At 39.8% G+C, this 16658-nt stretch overlaps 2 protein-coding genes across 2 annotated transcripts; one reads left to right on the top strand and one right to left on the bottom strand.

Annotated features, from left to right (window-relative positions):
- The first annotated feature begins 29 nt into the window (after window positions 1–29).
- LOC108132014 (uncharacterized) lies at window positions 30–862 on the top strand. Its single transcript, XM_017251194.3, has one exon. The coding sequence runs from the start codon at window positions 257–259 to the stop codon at window positions 818–820; it is 564 nt and encodes a 187-aa protein (XP_017106683.2). The 5' UTR covers window positions 30–256; the 3' UTR covers window positions 821–862.
- Window positions 863–6338: 5476 nt separating this feature from the next.
- On the bottom strand, window positions 6339–10978 carry LOC108131973 (sentrin-specific protease 1-like). The gene is made up of 4 exons (XM_017251098.3): window positions 10838–10978; window positions 7697–8560; window positions 7098–7611; window positions 6339–7037 (listed from the first exon to the last, which is right to left on the bottom strand). Exons 2-4 carry the CDS (start codon window positions 8074–8076, stop codon window positions 6420–6422), a joined length of 1512 nt encoding a protein of 503 aa, XP_017106587.2. The 5' UTR covers window positions 8077–8560; window positions 10838–10978; the 3' UTR covers window positions 6339–6419.
- Between the last annotated feature and the right edge of the window lie 5680 nt (window positions 10979–16658).

The raw sequence follows: 16658 nt of genomic DNA, 5'->3' as shown, positions 1-16658 counted from the left end.
ATCTGTAATATCGGCAGACAGCTTGGAAAGGGGATGGGTCCCGGCTCGACTGTTCTATCTGAAATATTGCTATCTAATCTGGGGCAATTACCCATGTTCTGGGTTTCCCGCGCCTCAAGTCTGCTTCTGTTTGCGATAACAAGTTATTGGCTCCTAATTAGGTGCGAATAATTCTCGACGAAGGAAACTTTGATTCCGGGTATTTAAGTCGGATCTCTCTAGTGGTTGGCATTCAGTATTCTGTAAGCGTTTCGAGATGAAGGCAGCTATTGTTTTGGCACTGATTAGCTCGGTTTTGGCCGCTCCGCCGGTTCGAGTGCAGCCCAGGCCAGGGTACGCAGCAAATGTTGACCAGTACGCTCACATTTTTGCCCAAGTTCGTCCGTCCGGGAATCACAAGGTGGAAGTGGAAGTGAAACCTGAGGAGTACCAGCCTCTAGCTAACTCTGCCAGCCATCTGGTGGAACTGGAAGTCCGGCCCGTGGACCAGAAGCCCCCTCAGTTGTTGGAGATTGAGATTAAGCAGGAACACCAGCCGCAGCACCAGAATCCCGCCCAAGGACATTTTGTGGAACTGGAGTTCCAACAGCAGTCCCCGCAGACGGAGGTGAAGTCTCCCAACCACTTGGTTGAGCTGGAAATCAAGCCTGTGGAGCCGAAGCCCACCCACTTGGAGATCGAGATTAAGCAGCAGCCGCAGCAGGAGAAGGAGCACCACCACCAGGATCAAAACCTTGCCCAAGGACACCTGGTGCCACTGAAATCGCACGTGCCTAAGGTGGAATTCGAGGCAGCCCATGATATGAGGCCCATGTCTTAACACTTCAGCAGCAGCACTACAATAGCAGTGGAAAACTGAAAAATGTAATACAAAAGTGCATTAAATATGTATAATTACAAAGAGAGCTTTTCACTGGCGGGTCCTCCCAAGGTGCTTGTAAAATGCGAAATAAATAAAAACTCCGGGCTTTGGAGGGGTTAGCCGCGGGAGAGCCGCAGTTTGCAATTTCCGTTTAGCTGCATAGTTACAGTTTTTTTGGAGGGGGCCACGTGACCAGGAGTCGAGAGCAAGGCCCAAGGAGGAGGAAGGAGCTGGAGCAAGGAGCTGAATTATGGCCAGAGCGTGCCACCTTTTCAACCGCAACTTGCAATTTCCGTGCGCCAACTGACTTTATGATTGCCATTGGCTTCTGGCTGCACAGCTTTTAGCTTCCAGCTTCAGTTTCAGCTCCAACGCCATTGTTGTCCAAAATTATAAGGGGGAGGAGGAGGCAGCAGGATCAGGGCAGGAACAGGAGCAGGAGCCAGAGCACGGTGTGGAGTAAATCTGGCAATGCGGTTAATTGGCTGGCGGCCATCTTTCTCTGGCGCTTTAATTATGTTTTCGTGCTGTCCACAACTGCACTTCTAGGGCCTCTATCTCGACATCTATTTCTATATCCTCGGAGTCCTGCTGTGTCGTTGAACCAAGGATACTCCCCGGATAGATAAGCGCATAAATCTGCATTGTTCCGAGTGGCACAATGGGGCAGAAAGTTAACTATTGAATTGCATTTAGGCCACGTCGGAGGTCGATTGTTCTCGCACCTATTCAGAGCCACCCGATATCCCGATGGGACTCGTCCGGGGGGCCGTTCACCATCCCGACTCTTCACTGTACTGAGCTGATGGCAAAAGCGAGTTAAAAATTCGCGATTCATGGTGTATTCATTCTTGAGATTACACTTGGAAAAGTGTATTGTCATGGGAGTTTGATAGACTTATTGGTGTCATAGAAAAAATTATTATTAATTCAAGTTTTTTAGTTAATTTATTATATTGTAAAACTTCTTATATTGTAAAACAAATAGATTGCTTTTTAAATAAAGCAATACACCTGTTTGTTCCTTAAAAAAAAATAAAACCATTAAAATAATATTAATTTAAACAATTTAATTATTTTTTAAAACATTTTTTCCTCAGCGTGCTCCTCGCAAAGCGTTTTATTTTTGAGCCAAATATTGGCAAACAAAGCGGCCATTGCAATGGCGCTACATGCGTTTCCGCTTCCGCCCAAAAGTTTCACAAAAACCCATATATTCATACATTTGTGCCGAAACTTTTGTTCAACTTGCATTGTGTTGTGGCACGATTCCGCGCGCACTCTTTATTTATTTTCTTAGTGCCCCAGCCATTTGTTATTGTTGCAACAATTTTGCATTTTGCGGAAAAAGTTTAAGTTTCAATTGCAGCGAACGTGCCCAAGAGTTGCTGACAGCCACTGCTCTGTTGCAACTGAAACTGAAGCCATTCTAGCCATAACATGTGTAAACATATTCAGTCCCTGCTCCCTTTACCACTTCTCCCACCGTCCCTTATGCAGGATCCGGCAGGCAACGTCCCAGCATCCGGCATCTCCCCGGAGGAGCCCGGCATTCCCGTGCATTTCCATATGTATGTCAGTAGTGGATTTCGCTTTGGTTGCGCTTTCTGTTTGCCTGCCATGGTTTTTTTCCTCTTTGTCTGACTTGGCGGTTGGCGGCCAATCATTCCTAAACTGGCAAAAAATTGCCATCATATTTTGTCTCAAGATTTCTCCTACTAGTAGGCGGCTCCTTCTCAACTCTTTTTCTTTAAGTAATTTATTTATAACTTTTTTTTCTTTTAATTAGGAATGGATAAAACTTGTACTTAAAAATATTTGATGATTATTTAAAATATTTCTTGAAACTAATTTAATTTTTTTGAAAGTAAGATAGGCACACTTAATAGGTTAAAATTAAATTTTCACACTATTCTTAATGAACTCTATATAATTCCTTTAAGTGGATATATCCAGAAATCCATTTCACCATATTTATGAGTATTTTTGTTTCATTTGTTATTGTTTGATATGATGAATACTTTGTTTTCAAACAGAACATAAAGGTTGACCATTTTTGAAAACCTTAAAAAAATATGTCACATACATATGGTACGTTTTGTGTTTTCAGTAAAATGCTTGCATAACATTGATGTGGAGTCCTTGATTTAATATGTTTTGTATTTTTAAAGTAAAGACTTGTTTATAAAAACTAACCATATATAAATTAAAACCTTCTGAAACTAGGAAAATTAAATAAATTATGGAAAATGTTAGAAACTAACCCATAAACCCAACTGCAAATTACAGTGTTCTGTCTGCCGGGAGTAGCCTTTGAACCAAAGTCTTCATAGAAGTCTGCGAAGGGCTTGATGGGATTGCACCCTCATACCGCCCTCATGGTGGCCATCTTGCCACAAAGTCCTTTGGAAATTAATTATTCCAGTGCTGGTGGGAGTGCGCCACGCCATGACCATACTTTTGCCCTGCTTTTCGCTGTCATAATTCTGCCCCCGGTTGCATGCACCATCATAAAGTAACACACATATTTGCCTGTGTATTGAAACCCGCACACAAACACCCACTGGTGCACACAGCTCATCCATGCATATGTTTCGCTCGCATTTCCGTTTTCTCTGGGACACTGTGGCAACAACATCAGCTATAGAAACAGCAACAAAGGCGTTCATGATTTGTGCATTTCCGTTTTTTGGCAGCACGCACACGCGGCGTATGAGCAATATGTGAGCGGGCGGCCGAACCGGATACTTGGTCGAGAGCTGCCAAAGCCGGAGCTGAAGTTGACCATTGCAACAAAGCCAATTGATGCACATTGAACAGCTGGCCTAGTTCGGCCATGTTGCTACAATTTTAAATCGTCAATTGATTCGCAGTGGCCCTCGCACTGGTTTTTTGGCGCATTTGCCCTAACAAGCCAAAGTTCGGATCGAAAACTTTCGGTTTGCGCCGGCTAAGCCCAAAAGCTGAAGCGTTCAAAGTTTTTCAATTACCTGACCATGGCCGGTTTGGCTCCACCAGTTCCGCTCAATTGCTTCGACTCGTGTCTCCTGTCTCGGGTTTCCCGTTTCTTCTTTCCAGGATCCCTGAGTCCTGTTTCTACAACAAATTTCATGTTGCCATAGTTATGTTTGTATTGCTGCACACCAAAAAAAAATATATATCGTTTTTTAAATTATAAATGGTTTTTATTAATATTTAATGAATATTTAATTATTTATGATTTTTTCCCATTTTGTGTAGGTTTTTTTTTTAAATCTCTGTGATATGTTGAGCTGTGCCTCAGGTGGTGTGTATACTAGTCTGGCTTAAAACCCACTCTTAAAAAATAACCTTTTAATTTATATGTACATCGTACCTGTCGTCACTTTGTGACGACTTATTTCGTAGGGATTTGATCCTGTTTTCATAACAAATAGATCCGAATCGTTATAAAAAAATTATAAAACCGTTCTCAATAATTTAATTAAAAACGAAACATCTCAGTAAATTTTGAAGTATTATAAAGCATTTCTTGCCTTATATTATTAAAAGGTAAGACGTAACCATTTTTTAAATTTATGTTTATATTAAAATACACTATCCTGTTAATTAATTAATTATTTAAAAATTTGTCTTTATCGCGCTGATAATATTGTGAGTTGTATTTTGGAATGATAACTTAAATGAGTTTTAGGGAGAGTTTCCCAAGAAAGATATATTTTCCCGAGTGCTGAAAAATAATCGAGAAAGGGCAAGAAAATTATAAAAACGACTCGATGCAGAGCGTTCCAACTTTAACAAGACAACGGGAAAAACTAGGGAAAAGTAGCACAAGTTGGGAGGGGAAAAATAGGGGGAGGGAGTGTGCATTTTGATTATAAATATTGTAATATAAACTTGGGTCCCAGACTCGGGGCTGCGGCGGCTCAATTTAGTGGGCCGGACTGGCCCGGCGCTTGATTCCGTTTTCATTCGTCTAGCACGCCTTTGAAAGTTGGTAAACCTTAATTGTTTTCCAATTAGTTTTGCAGCAAAAAGTTTGAAGTTCATTTAGCCTCCGAGTGAGCGATGTTTTTGCCTTGTACCCGCTTTATCTTCCTTCCCTGGCACTATTTTGTGTTTTATGTTGGTGGCAGTCAACGTGGCGTATGATGAATTTTTAATTACGTGTGCTGCAAGCAAACCAGACAGCGCAAAAAACGAGCTCGCCGAAAAAAACATTGGTAACAACTGTTTGCCACTTGCAAATTGCAGCTACTCCCAAAAAGTAATAAAACAAAAAACCAAATGAAAAAACGTGGCAAAGCCAAACGAATCGCTTTTCCGGACTTTTATTTTGGGGGGAGGTGGAGGTGCAACAAGGACCATCCTTCCGCTTCGGCACTCGAGAGGCGTTGCATGTCCATAAACGCCGCTTGGCCAAATGCCAAACGGCCAGGATAATTACACAGGCCGAGATCAAATGGGCGGGCCGGGGGCTTTGTTTAGTGTCCTGGTCTTGACAATGAAACTGCCAGCCATGAATTTGAATTTTCAGTGCGGATTTAAGGGTTTAACTTTCACACGATTTATGACACATGGAGAGCACGGTGTTTGGTGTGATGTTTCGGCCGCAGCTTTAAGCCTTAAATGGCCATTATATGGCTAGGTTGTTGTTTGCCAAATGACTTTGTCCTGTGGTAGCCGAAAACAATTTGACGGCTTTAAGGCCGAAACAGTGTTGGCCATTTTCGACACTTGGCCATTTTTGTTATTGCAGTCTACGCCTCTGATTGCAGTTGTAAATTCACAAAAAATGAAAAATCAAGCCATTTGTGTACTGTCAACAGAGCTGCATTGCCATCATCACCTCTGGTTTCCCCCCAGGCCACAGCTATCTCTGCCCCTCCCCCTGGAGTGCAATTGGAATTGTTGCAAGTGGAATCCCACCGAGCATTTTTGCAACATTTACGATTTCCCTTATTGCTTGCGCTTTCATTTTGGTTTCAGACACTTTTCCCATCCGTTGAAAATTTTATTTAAATATACATACATACATATATATCTTTATTTTTATATTTTTCCCCTTTTTTATATCAATATGTCTGGTTTCGAGGGCCATTCGGCTGGACAGCTGTAATGCATTGCTGCCATAACTTTCGTTTTGTTTTGGCACCACACTATTTACCAGCTGTGGTGATCCGTCCAGGGTTGTGCATTTTAATGGCTTGAAAAGGATCCATTTAATATTTAACAATTTAATAATACTTGCGGTTGAAATTTCATTTAATAATAAATGTATCCAAGTGTTATAACAAAATGATGTTTCTTAAAAATATTCCTTCAAGGTATACATAGTTTTATAATCGAATAGTTCTTTAATCTTTAACTTTTCTATACAAGTTATGCTAAAATATTTAAGTAAAAGGCACATTTTTATTAAATTTAAATACATATTAATCTAAAACATAATTATCAGTGTTACATTTAAATAAAATTATTAGTTAAATTTTATTTAAATTTTAATAATTTGACAGTACATATTCTATGTTTTATATACAATATATTTAGTTACTTTTATAACGTAGAAATTAGCCTCCTAATCCAACTCCCCTTTGCAGACGTCCAGGACCATTTTCTTGCGAAAGTAGCTCATGTTCTCTTGAGAAAAGGAGATCTCCTGATCCCGCGATATGTACTCCGCATACATGCAACAGAAAACGCCGCAATCGTCCAGATTTCTCTGTTGGGGCAGCTTTTCCGCGGGAACACTCTCAATACGGAAGCACTCAGTGTCGAAAGGTTGCTTACGCTTGTCTAGGGACTCGCTTTTCAGGTAACTCTCCAGAATATTCAGGACTGGTTGGTTGGGATTGCCCATGGAATCGTAATATTTTAAGGTCCGATCCCTAAGATGTATAATGGCTAGGCACCAATGGATGCTTCCACAGTGAACCGGCACTAGGACGATATCGTTGCTGAAGAGGTCCACTTTGCGGGTCCAGCGTTGAACCGCTGAGTAGCCATCATGCTGCAAGCGTTGCAAGAAGAAGGAATTCATGGCATATACACTAGGAATTAGGCCGGATTGCCGTTTCGAGCGATCCATCAGCAGATTCATGTAGAAGTTGATGATCTTGTCATTTAACCAGCAACCGCCCACCAGAGTAGAGATGTCGTAGCGATGAATTTGCATAGAAAACTTCTCAACAAGGACCTTAGGAAGGGAAAACCACAATACAAGAAGTACATACAATAAAGACAAAATATAAAGCACCTCATTCCTTGGACCATTTATTAATTTGTTAAATTTCTGGCAATCATGCTCCTCTAGATCGAGAATTGCCGGCCGTGTCTTCTTAAAGTTGGGTTGGAGAGATCTAATGACTATGCGTTTTGTAACGACGAATAGTTTATTCTCCATGGCCAACCGTTCTTCATGAGATTTGGCAAATTCCAGGTAGGCCAATTGGCGCCGGCGATCGATCTCCTCGCTAGATCGTGCTATTTGCTCTATGATTTTATTAACAAAATCGTTGTTGTAATACGGGGACTTCATTAATTTAAGCTCTAGGGAGTTTGTTGGCCTATTGAGTGGACTTGCACCTTGACGAAAGAGCTGATCCTCCTTCTCCTCCTCCTCCTCATCCACATCCATCATCCTTTCCTCGGGCTCCGGAGAGCTGGTGATGTCTATGACCGAGGGCTCCGGAGAGCTGGTAAGGTCTACAACTAAGGGCTCCGCCGAGCTGGTAATGGCTACTTGCCTGTTTACGGATACTTGGATTGCCCTGGGAGATATTATTATTTTACAGGATTATAAGAAATATCTTAAAGGAAGAATTTGAAATATTCACGTGTTGTTGCGACTCTAACCTTTTGCTCGCCCTCTCCAAGAGTTCAGCATAAGATTTCTGCTCGGAAGAAGCCGGAGATATGACTGGCGCTCCTCGCGGTATCGTTGAAAAAGTTTGCAATAAACTCGCACTGGTGCCAACTTGTTGTTTCTTTGCCGAGGAAGCCAGTTTCTCTGCGCGGCTTACCAAAGAACTCGGGGGAACATCTGCAGCTTTTCCGCAAGAGTTCTCAATCAGCTTCAAATATGCGTCATGCTGCGATCTCAGCTCCTCGTGCTGGAGGATGGAAATATTGGTGCCGTCTTTGTCCCGGATCTTCAGGCTGGAACGCTTTGCGCACGATCCTTCGGAGTTCTGCGAGAGAAGACGACCCCCAGCGTTGGTACGCGATGCCTCCATGGGTTTTTTTTATTTAACTTCCGACAAACTTTATTTATAATTGATAATTTGTTTGTAGAAACTTCTCCTACATTAAAGTCTCAGTCCACTTTGTTCGTCGTTTTCAGATTTTTACTTTTGGTACACCAAATAACATTGCGTCTTACAGGATTCAAGTTGCATTACTAATTTTATGACATTAATTTTTGTGTGGCTACCTTCTTACAAAACAACACTAGGAATTGTTCAACACTATTCGTTTCGAAGCTCGGCAACTCTGCAAAAGTTATTGCGCCAAAAGCGTGTAAATACAGTTGAAATAAACTGGCATATTGAGAGAATTGCTACAAAATAGTTTTTGCATTGACTTCATTTTCTGCTGTCAGATTTTTTCCGGATTTTTTCGTTTTTTTTGTTGCTGCTGGAGTTGTTGCAACTGCTGGGCGTTAAAGTTAATTTGTTTTCGTTGATGTGTCAATACGGAGCCCAGTTTTTTGCGACCACGCTGCAAATAGATTTGTCGAAATAAAACAAATTTTCAGCATTTCACGAGGGCTTATAAATTCAATATGCGTTAAGCCTGGCCCAGGAAAAAGCTCTTCCCGCCTATTGATGTGGTCATAGCGACTCGGTTAAGAGCTGGGCTGGGACAAAAGCCAAATCGGTTTAAGCCAAGGAAATCAACTTTGACTTAACAACATTAAGAGCGCAGTGCTTTAAGGGACTTTAAGTTAATTTTGAGAGCTCCAGCTTGCCCCTGCCAATGGCTGAGAAGATGATAAATTTTTATGCCGAAGAACTCTGAAGGCAAGTTTATAAGCGAACTTGGGAGGTGTGTGCTTGAAGCCCGAGGATAGGAAACTTTGAGGCAACACAGCCGCAACTTTAGCGGCGACATCTCCTCTGGGCATTGCCGCAAATTATGCGGTCGGGGATGTCTTGCCACCAAAGGGAGCTGTCTACAGACACTCGAAGAAAAGTGTGCAAAATTAAACGGAGGACATATTTTAAAAAGATGGAACCTATTTTATAAAGTTAACAATAAGTCTCTAGCTGTAATTATTGAAATACTGTTTCAGTTTCCCTAAAGTAAATTTAAAATTATTTAAGCTTATTTAATTTTCTGAGGCAAAGTAAATTAGTTATAATTAAAGTAAATTTAAAATTATTTAAGCTTATTTAATTTTCTAATTAAATAATTTTCTGAATTTTGCAGCGCTACTCCAAAACTATCGATTGTGATGTTTCATCTCTCATCTCTATTTAATCGCACTCATATCATTACCAACACCAAGGCTAAAGTAATAATAAATCAATAATTAATAATATTAATAACAAAGAAATAATAATTTGCAATATTTTTTTTTTTATTAATATTTTTAAGTAATATTGTAATTGAATAATTATGAATTAACAATAACAGTTTATATTTAAAAATATTTTTCTATATTAATAACTAAAAAATAATGTATTTTTAAAATGGCAGATATTACTTTATTTGTATCAAATAATATTTAAAAAAACAAAAAATTTAATTACATCCATTAGTTAATGAAAAGCTTATAAAATGAAAAAAAATTCGGAATCGATAATATTATTGTTTTTTTTCCAAAACAAGTCTGCTGCTTGGACGCAGGGCCCTGAAATGTAGGCAAGAAAAAAGATATCTTGGCGAAAATAGAAATATGTTGAACTTAAAGTACTAACTAAATTTGAAAAACGATTGAAACCTTTGATTAGAAGGGTCTGGGATATAACATATATATTATTTTTGCGAGTGAAGATGTCTTGAAGGCGAAATATCTGTAGACAGCAAGTGGCAACTGGCAGCACCTGCTGCTGTCAGATCGAATGGGATGCCTCAGTACTCATCCCGCGGCCATACCCCTTCCCCTTCGATCCCCACGGGACTCCCTAACATCCCCCTGAAACCAACCCAATGGAACCCCACCGCAGCCCCGCAACTCCACATTCTTCAAAAGCCAAGAGTGAGCGATGGCTCTTTGAACAGTGTCGGCTGTCATATTACACGCTGAGCGTAATTTGTACAGAGCAGTAGCAGGAACCGGCACAGGAGCAGCGGCAGAAGTGCTCGTGCCGTGTAATTTATGCATCCATCAATCGCATGAGTGGCGCTAATTGATATTACTCGGCATTCCCGACCAGGCAGAGTAGAAATTTAGCATTTGGCTTTCGCGAGGGGGGTATTGTTTGCGGACAGCATTAAATTCGGTGGCCACTTATTTGGCCAACAAATTGCAATTATGCACAAAAATGTTTTTCAAACGGGATTTCATCTTATTTGGCTCTCTTGGCCTTACGTCGCTTTCCCAATTAATACTCTCTGCCGGGCTTGTGCGCTTCCATTAACAAATATTTGCACTCGGCTGCAGTATTGATTTTTTTCCCAACTCGCATGTATTGTGCAGCTTGGCTTTGCATGCCTCGCTGGTGTCAGAGTTCAAATTATGAGTTCATCGCAAGTCGCGGGCACAAAGAAACACTTGCCAACAAAGCTCGGAATACACTCAACGGCAGACAACAACAACAGCGTCAAAAGCAACATCAACAGCGACAGAAACAACAACTGAAACAACTACAACAACGACGACTGGAGTGTCATTGTCTGAATATGAGTTTGATGTGTGGGTGAGTGTGTGGGGCTGGGAGTTGGTGTGGGTGGGTGGGTGTTGCTGCTAGGGGGGGTATCATTTTTGCCAGCCCCGACAAAAGCCTGTCAGTGGTGCCACAATGCCAGCGCTTAAAACAAACTAGTACTCACCATTAAATCTGACAAAAGTCACGACATTTGACAAACCATGCTTTCGCTCTGCACATTTTAGTTCAAGTAACGAGTGGGAAACACTTGAAGTTAGTAATTAGCATATCATATGAGTGAAGATTTACAATGACATTAAAATAACAGCACAACATAATGAACAGGCAATAACTGACTTTCAGATAATATGGTGTGATTTTTATTTGGATATAGTTCCAACCTTTCATTAAAGTAACAAGAATATTTCCCAATAATGGGCTTTGTTTGTAGATATAATTATTCCATCACTATGATTATGTTTTCAAAAGCCACCTAATTTAATTTAAAGCTTTTTATCCATAGATTAATTGAAACTTAAATTTTCAAAAAAATAAAAAAAGCATGTTAGGCGAGTCTGTGACTTGAAAGTCATCACTGCCGGCACTCCCCGGGGATTAACCTGGACTTATTCACACATAAGGGGTTCAGCCAGTGGACCCCGAGGGCCTGGACTTGGGGGCCGGCTAGTTGACCATAAACTAGCTTTGGCTGCCAACCCCGTGGACCTTGTGACCTCGGCCCCTCCCGGAGTCGACTTCGTCCCTCTTTGTGTCCTCTGTCTGACTTCCTCTGTCAAACGTGAGAGGATGGAATGGAAATGGGATGAATTGTAGGGGAGCTTGGGGCGAGGTATTTGCTTTTGTCATTTCACCTGCAGATGCATCTCTGCCGTGTTGTCTGTTGCCGGCTGATGTCGTTCAACAACGGCATGGGGCAGGCACAGGAGCAGGGTTAGGTGCGACGTGCTACGTTGCACGTTGAAAGCCGGGCTTAGCCCCAAACTGAATTGAGCTGAGCTGTTTGGCCGTGTTAATGACAGCGGAAGTGCACTTTATTTAATTAATATGTTATAATTATAAAGAGCTTATGTATGTCTGCTCATGTGTGAGGAGGGTGTGGGGCTGAAATTCCTTCTGGTCAAGGCATCGGATTAATGAGTAGAAAGGTCGGTGATTAAAGTTGTGCAAAGTCAATAGATAATATTTGAATAGGCTTTTAGGGATTAGCCCCATATTTGTCTCAAATTTTTAAAGTATTTAAAAAAATAAATAATTGTTTGGTTATGCACAACTATTGACGGAACGGATTTAAAAGTTTTATTTTAAGAGTTAAATATTTCGGTTGGCAACTAGAATTATAATTTAAAAAATCATAAGATCCGAAAAAGATATTTGCTTATTATTTGATTAGATACTATACATTTATTATAAGATTTAATTTTTCACTATTTCCTCTTCCTAGTTTTTAAAAGAAAACATTATTCATACCTCATTTTTAAACTTTATTCCCTAAAACGTGTATAGTAGAACGTCCTTGCAAGGTCTAATTTAATCATTTGTTTCTCTATGGTATTTGCAATTGTCGGTTTTTTTGGTGGTTATAATATTCACTTCATATAATTATTCAATTTTTATAAAAATCTAAAAATAAATGTCTTAAAAAAATCTAAGTCTCATCGGTTAATCAAAGATTAAAGTTTAAGTTTAAGTATAAGTAAAAGTACAAACTCAAATGTTTCAGATCGATTAGCTTTTGTAAAACTGCTATATAATTAAACTTCTGTAATAACCATCAATGATTTTGACATTTGCTTCATTCAGCATATACATGTGTAAGCATGTGTATGTACATATAATTCTATAAAAAATAGAAAAAAGAAAACTATTTTGTCGGTTTGATGGTGCCATGATCGAGCGCATCTTATAATGCATGGTCACGCGTTAAGTATTATGAATTGACTTCAGTAAAATTGTATAATTTCATGCAGAAAGATGACTAGGGTTCACTCTGTAATTAACGAAAATGCATTTGACATGCATTTGCAGAGTAAAGTTCCTTAAAAAAAATTAAATGCCAAGGAATAAAATATTCACGCCAATATTCTAATTGGCATTAAAAATGAATGCGTAGTAATTGTTTCAAGTAGTTTCCACCCCACCCTCAAAAGCTCTCAATTTCCAGTCTTGAAGAGCGGAAGACCCCTCGAATTAAACTAAACTTTATTGGCGCTAAAAATTGATTATGAATTTTATAGTTGCCCCGAATGCCTCGAGTGATTGAAGTCTTGACGGGTCCCCCGTCAATTGGCCTAATTGGCAAGTTTTTGTGAGATTGCCTCTACGGAGCAGGGCTTTTCGGAGTCTGGAGTCCGGACCCGGAGTTGTTTAGCTTTTGTGTGTGGGAATAATGAAATTAATTAGATGGCAGAGTACATCAAGCAAAGCTCCCGAGCAACCAGTTAACATTAGGAACTTTGCCACATGCGGTGTAAAATGTCAATTATTTCAATTAAAAAGGTTTCTGGCTGGCGATGGGTTGCCATTGGCAACAATATTAAACCGGCAGCCATCACCATCAATTTCAATGCACTTAGTACAAATATGCCATATTTTTCAGGGCTGCCTGTCAGAGCCATTAAAAGTTGGTCGCCTCCCCTTCTAATAACCAATTAAAGTGCAAAAATAAACATTAATTATGCGCCCTGGTGGCCCCGTGCCCCGCCTCGAAATATGTTGCAACTTTCTCCTCTTGTGTGTGCGAGTGTGCCACTTTACATTGTTAGTGGCAAGTTGCAACTACCTAGCAGTGGGGGCCTGGCAGGCGAAATGCCATTTTAAAGTTTTTGGCCAAATTTATGCACATTGTTGCATTCCTTCGGCATTTTCCTTCGGCAAGTGTCTGCGAATATGTGGAGTGGCATAAGTAATCAAGCAACCAGAAAAGTGGCAAATGTGAAGTATTTGCCGGCAATGTTTTGGCCAAGCTTAGAACGATTTTAGCCACTACTCTCCCCCCTCACCTTTGTCCCTGTCACTGTGAAATTTATGCGCATTATTTGCATAAGCTGCCCCTCGAGGGCATTAAATAACAGCATTTGAATATAACTTTTAGGTACTCGTACGTATGCTTCTGTGTATCTGCATTCAGCAAAACATTTTAATAATTAAACGGAATCCTGTTTAAACAGTTTCTAGTTTAACTTTTTTAATTAAGCATAATTAAGTGTGTGGACTCCTTTTTAAGGTATTTGTGTTGGAGTTTCGTTCAAAGTTGGATTTTTTAGTACAACTTTTCGAATAATATATACAATATTGTGCAAATTAATGTCATTTAAAATGATTTATAATTTTGACTAATTAGTTCTTAGTTGCAATTATTATTTATTTGGTTTAACAATTAAAAAAGTGTATTAATTTAATATTTAATAATAATAAATATTATAGTAATAAAAATTGTATAACATGTAAACTATGTATTTATGTATCTACACCCCTAAATAATACATGTTATGAACATGCAAATTAAATTCGCCAATAATTTTCCAAGTGTTTATATTAACACTCAAGAGTTCACGTGCACAGTCCTTGATCCTTGAGTAGAAGCTGCACTTTGCTGGAGTGACACTTCACATTGAACTGAAAACTGAAGACTAAAGACTTGGCCGGAGCATCCATCTATTGGCCTCTTTACAACAAGATGCAATTATTACAGGGCCAGCAGGGAAGCTGTTCCTTGCCTTTTTGGCCAAAGCGGAATAAGTGCCTTCGAGTAGTAGTTTTTAGCAAAAGTCCGAACACGGCCAACTTTTCGACGGCAAAGTTAAACAGCAGGAGCTGAATAAATTGTCAAGGCTGCTTCATCAAAGATACCGAAAAACGAGGAAATTGGAGGAGGGCTCTGCCCGGGGTAGATTTGCCAAAAAATAAAGAAAAACTTCTCTAACGATGAGTTTCAAAGTTCAAATAAGCAGAGTTCAGCAAAAAAGATCGAGTGAGTAAGACGTTATTATTAGGTTTGTTAAGTGTTTATTCACGCTTTTGTTTTCAGCCTCCTGAGGAAAGGACATGACTTACTTTTATATTCTTGTCATATCTATATCATCATCTTTGATAGGTAAATAAAGTCATTTTCTCGGAACAAGCACACACAACCATGAGAATGTATGTATGTCCCTTTGAAATGTCCTGTCCTTCCGTTTTATTGAGATGTCAACAAGTGTGTCGGGTCTTAAATTTACACGAAACATGTGTTTAAAATAAGATTTAATGGATTACATTTCATTGAAAGCCCTGTCCATTCATCTATCCAGTTTCGGCTTAATTGTTGACAACATCTGGCAGTGCTTGTGGTTAATTAGCCGTCCGTATGATTAATCAATCAGCGAAAGTTCTTCCGCTGCACTCCCATTTGGCGGAAAGCACGGCCGGCGAGGCTGGCAAGTGCATCTTCTGCTCCGTGCCCACAATGAATACCAAAAATTCAATTAATTTGTGAATAAACGTTAAATTGAATTGCGTTTGCGGGATGCCTGGTGCAGCCAGGCGCTGCATAATTGCCAGTGACATGGTTGCAGCATCCGATGCTGGAGTGCCGGCGAGCTGGTGAGCTGGAGAGCTCGTGCCAGCGCCATCTTTGACGGCTTCTTAATTAAAAGACTGTCAATCTGTGTATATGTATGCGTGTGCAATGCGTGAGTCGGCACAGGAACCGACATCCCGACCAGCCGACAACTCGACAAGCCGACAACTCGACAAACCGTGATGCCATGATGCCTCTTAGCTCCCATGGAACCACGTTGCCAGAAGAACTCATGCCCAGGCTCCGGGTACGGATATGGGTACGGGTACGGGTACGGATCCGCTGCAACCCATTCCCGGAGTGCTATTGTTAGCATCAAGTCATGCGCGCGGCAGGCAGTATTGCCGCCGAGAGCACCACCGGCTCCGGCATCACCAGGGAAAACGGCTGCAAAAAGAAAATATAGAAGAAAAAAATGAAAAAGAAAATGGAAATTGCAAAAAAAGGAAAAAATGAAGGGAAATCGTTCACACTGAAGCTAGGACTCGTCTGAGGTGACGGCTTTCAGCGGTTAATGATTTCTGATGTCATACTAATATAATACTTTTGAATTGCTGAAAAAATGATTTATTTATTCGCATGTCTGATTCGAACTCGGTTCAATAAAATTTTTAGGTCCAATTCCTAGAATTCCTGATAGAATGGAACTGATTGTTAGCTCTTATAAGGTAAAGAACCTAAATGTTTGAAAAAAAGGATTTAATCAAAAAGTTAAATAGTTTTCGAAGGAATGAGCTATGAGCTTAAGTATTAATCTATGTAAGAAGAAAATGATTTTGCCAAAAATGGGGTGATTTATAATAATATTTTTTACCTATTATTTAACTATATTAAATATATATTAATATATTAGTGTTAAAAAACCCTGTTTCTCAAATATTTTTTAAAGCCTTTATTTCATTCTCTATATAAGTTGCTATATTTGAGCTTCGTCTGATTTCTAACCACGAATTTAATACTAAAGAAAAAGTGCGGATCTATTGCATTTCACAAAGTCCTTAAAACTATCTTTAACCCCCAGAAGTATTTCTAACTCAATGGTTTGAATGATAGTGCATTAGGAAAAGTAAATGAACATCTTTATAGAGTATATTTTTGGATTAACTAACAAAGAATTCATGAATTCTAAAATTCACTATTCCAAGTAAAGGAAATATCTTTTATGAAACAAAAACCCTCTTTTCATCCCCTAGCTTCAAAGCTTAGTCTGAATATACCCATTTGCTCATCGCTGACACAAACTGGCACTCCACTTACGAGCAGGAAAAAGCAAAGGGGAAAAAGTAAAACAAGGAAATTCTCATACAGGAAAAAATGCATAAAATGACTTATAAAACATTTGTGAGCGTGCGAAGAAGCCGGCGGATTGCCAGCCGGGCTGCCACATGGATCCTGCCACACGGCTCGATGCAGGAACTGTATCCTT

Source organism: Drosophila bipectinata, chromosome 2R, assembly GCF_030179905.1.
Source record: "Drosophila bipectinata strain 14024-0381.07 chromosome 2R, DbipHiC1v2, whole genome shotgun sequence".
Lineage (NCBI taxonomy): Eukaryota > Metazoa > Arthropoda > Insecta > Diptera > Drosophilidae > Drosophila > Drosophila bipectinata.
This window is presented reverse-complemented; position numbering and strand designations above follow the sequence as displayed.

What these genes read in the sequence shown, in the direction of transcription:
- LOC108132014 (XM_017251194.3), top strand. Translation starts at nt 257, where the DNA reads ATGAAGGCAGCTATTGTTTTGGCACTGATTAGCTCGGTTTTGGCCGCT.
- LOC108131973 (XM_017251098.3), bottom strand. Translation starts at nt 8,076, where the DNA reads ATGGAGGCATCGCGTACCAACGCTGGGGGTCGTCTTCTCTCGCAGAAC. An exon ending in TTGGAGAGGGCGAGCAAAAG is followed by an intron (nt 7,612 to 7,696) that starts GTTAGAGTCGCA and finishes AATATCTCCCAG; the next exon opens with GGCAATCCAAGTATCCGTAA. An exon ending in TAAATGGTCCAAGGAATGAG is followed by an intron (nt 7,038 to 7,097) that starts GTGCTTTATATT and finishes TCCCTTCCTAAG; the next exon opens with GTCCTTGTTGAGAAGTTTTC.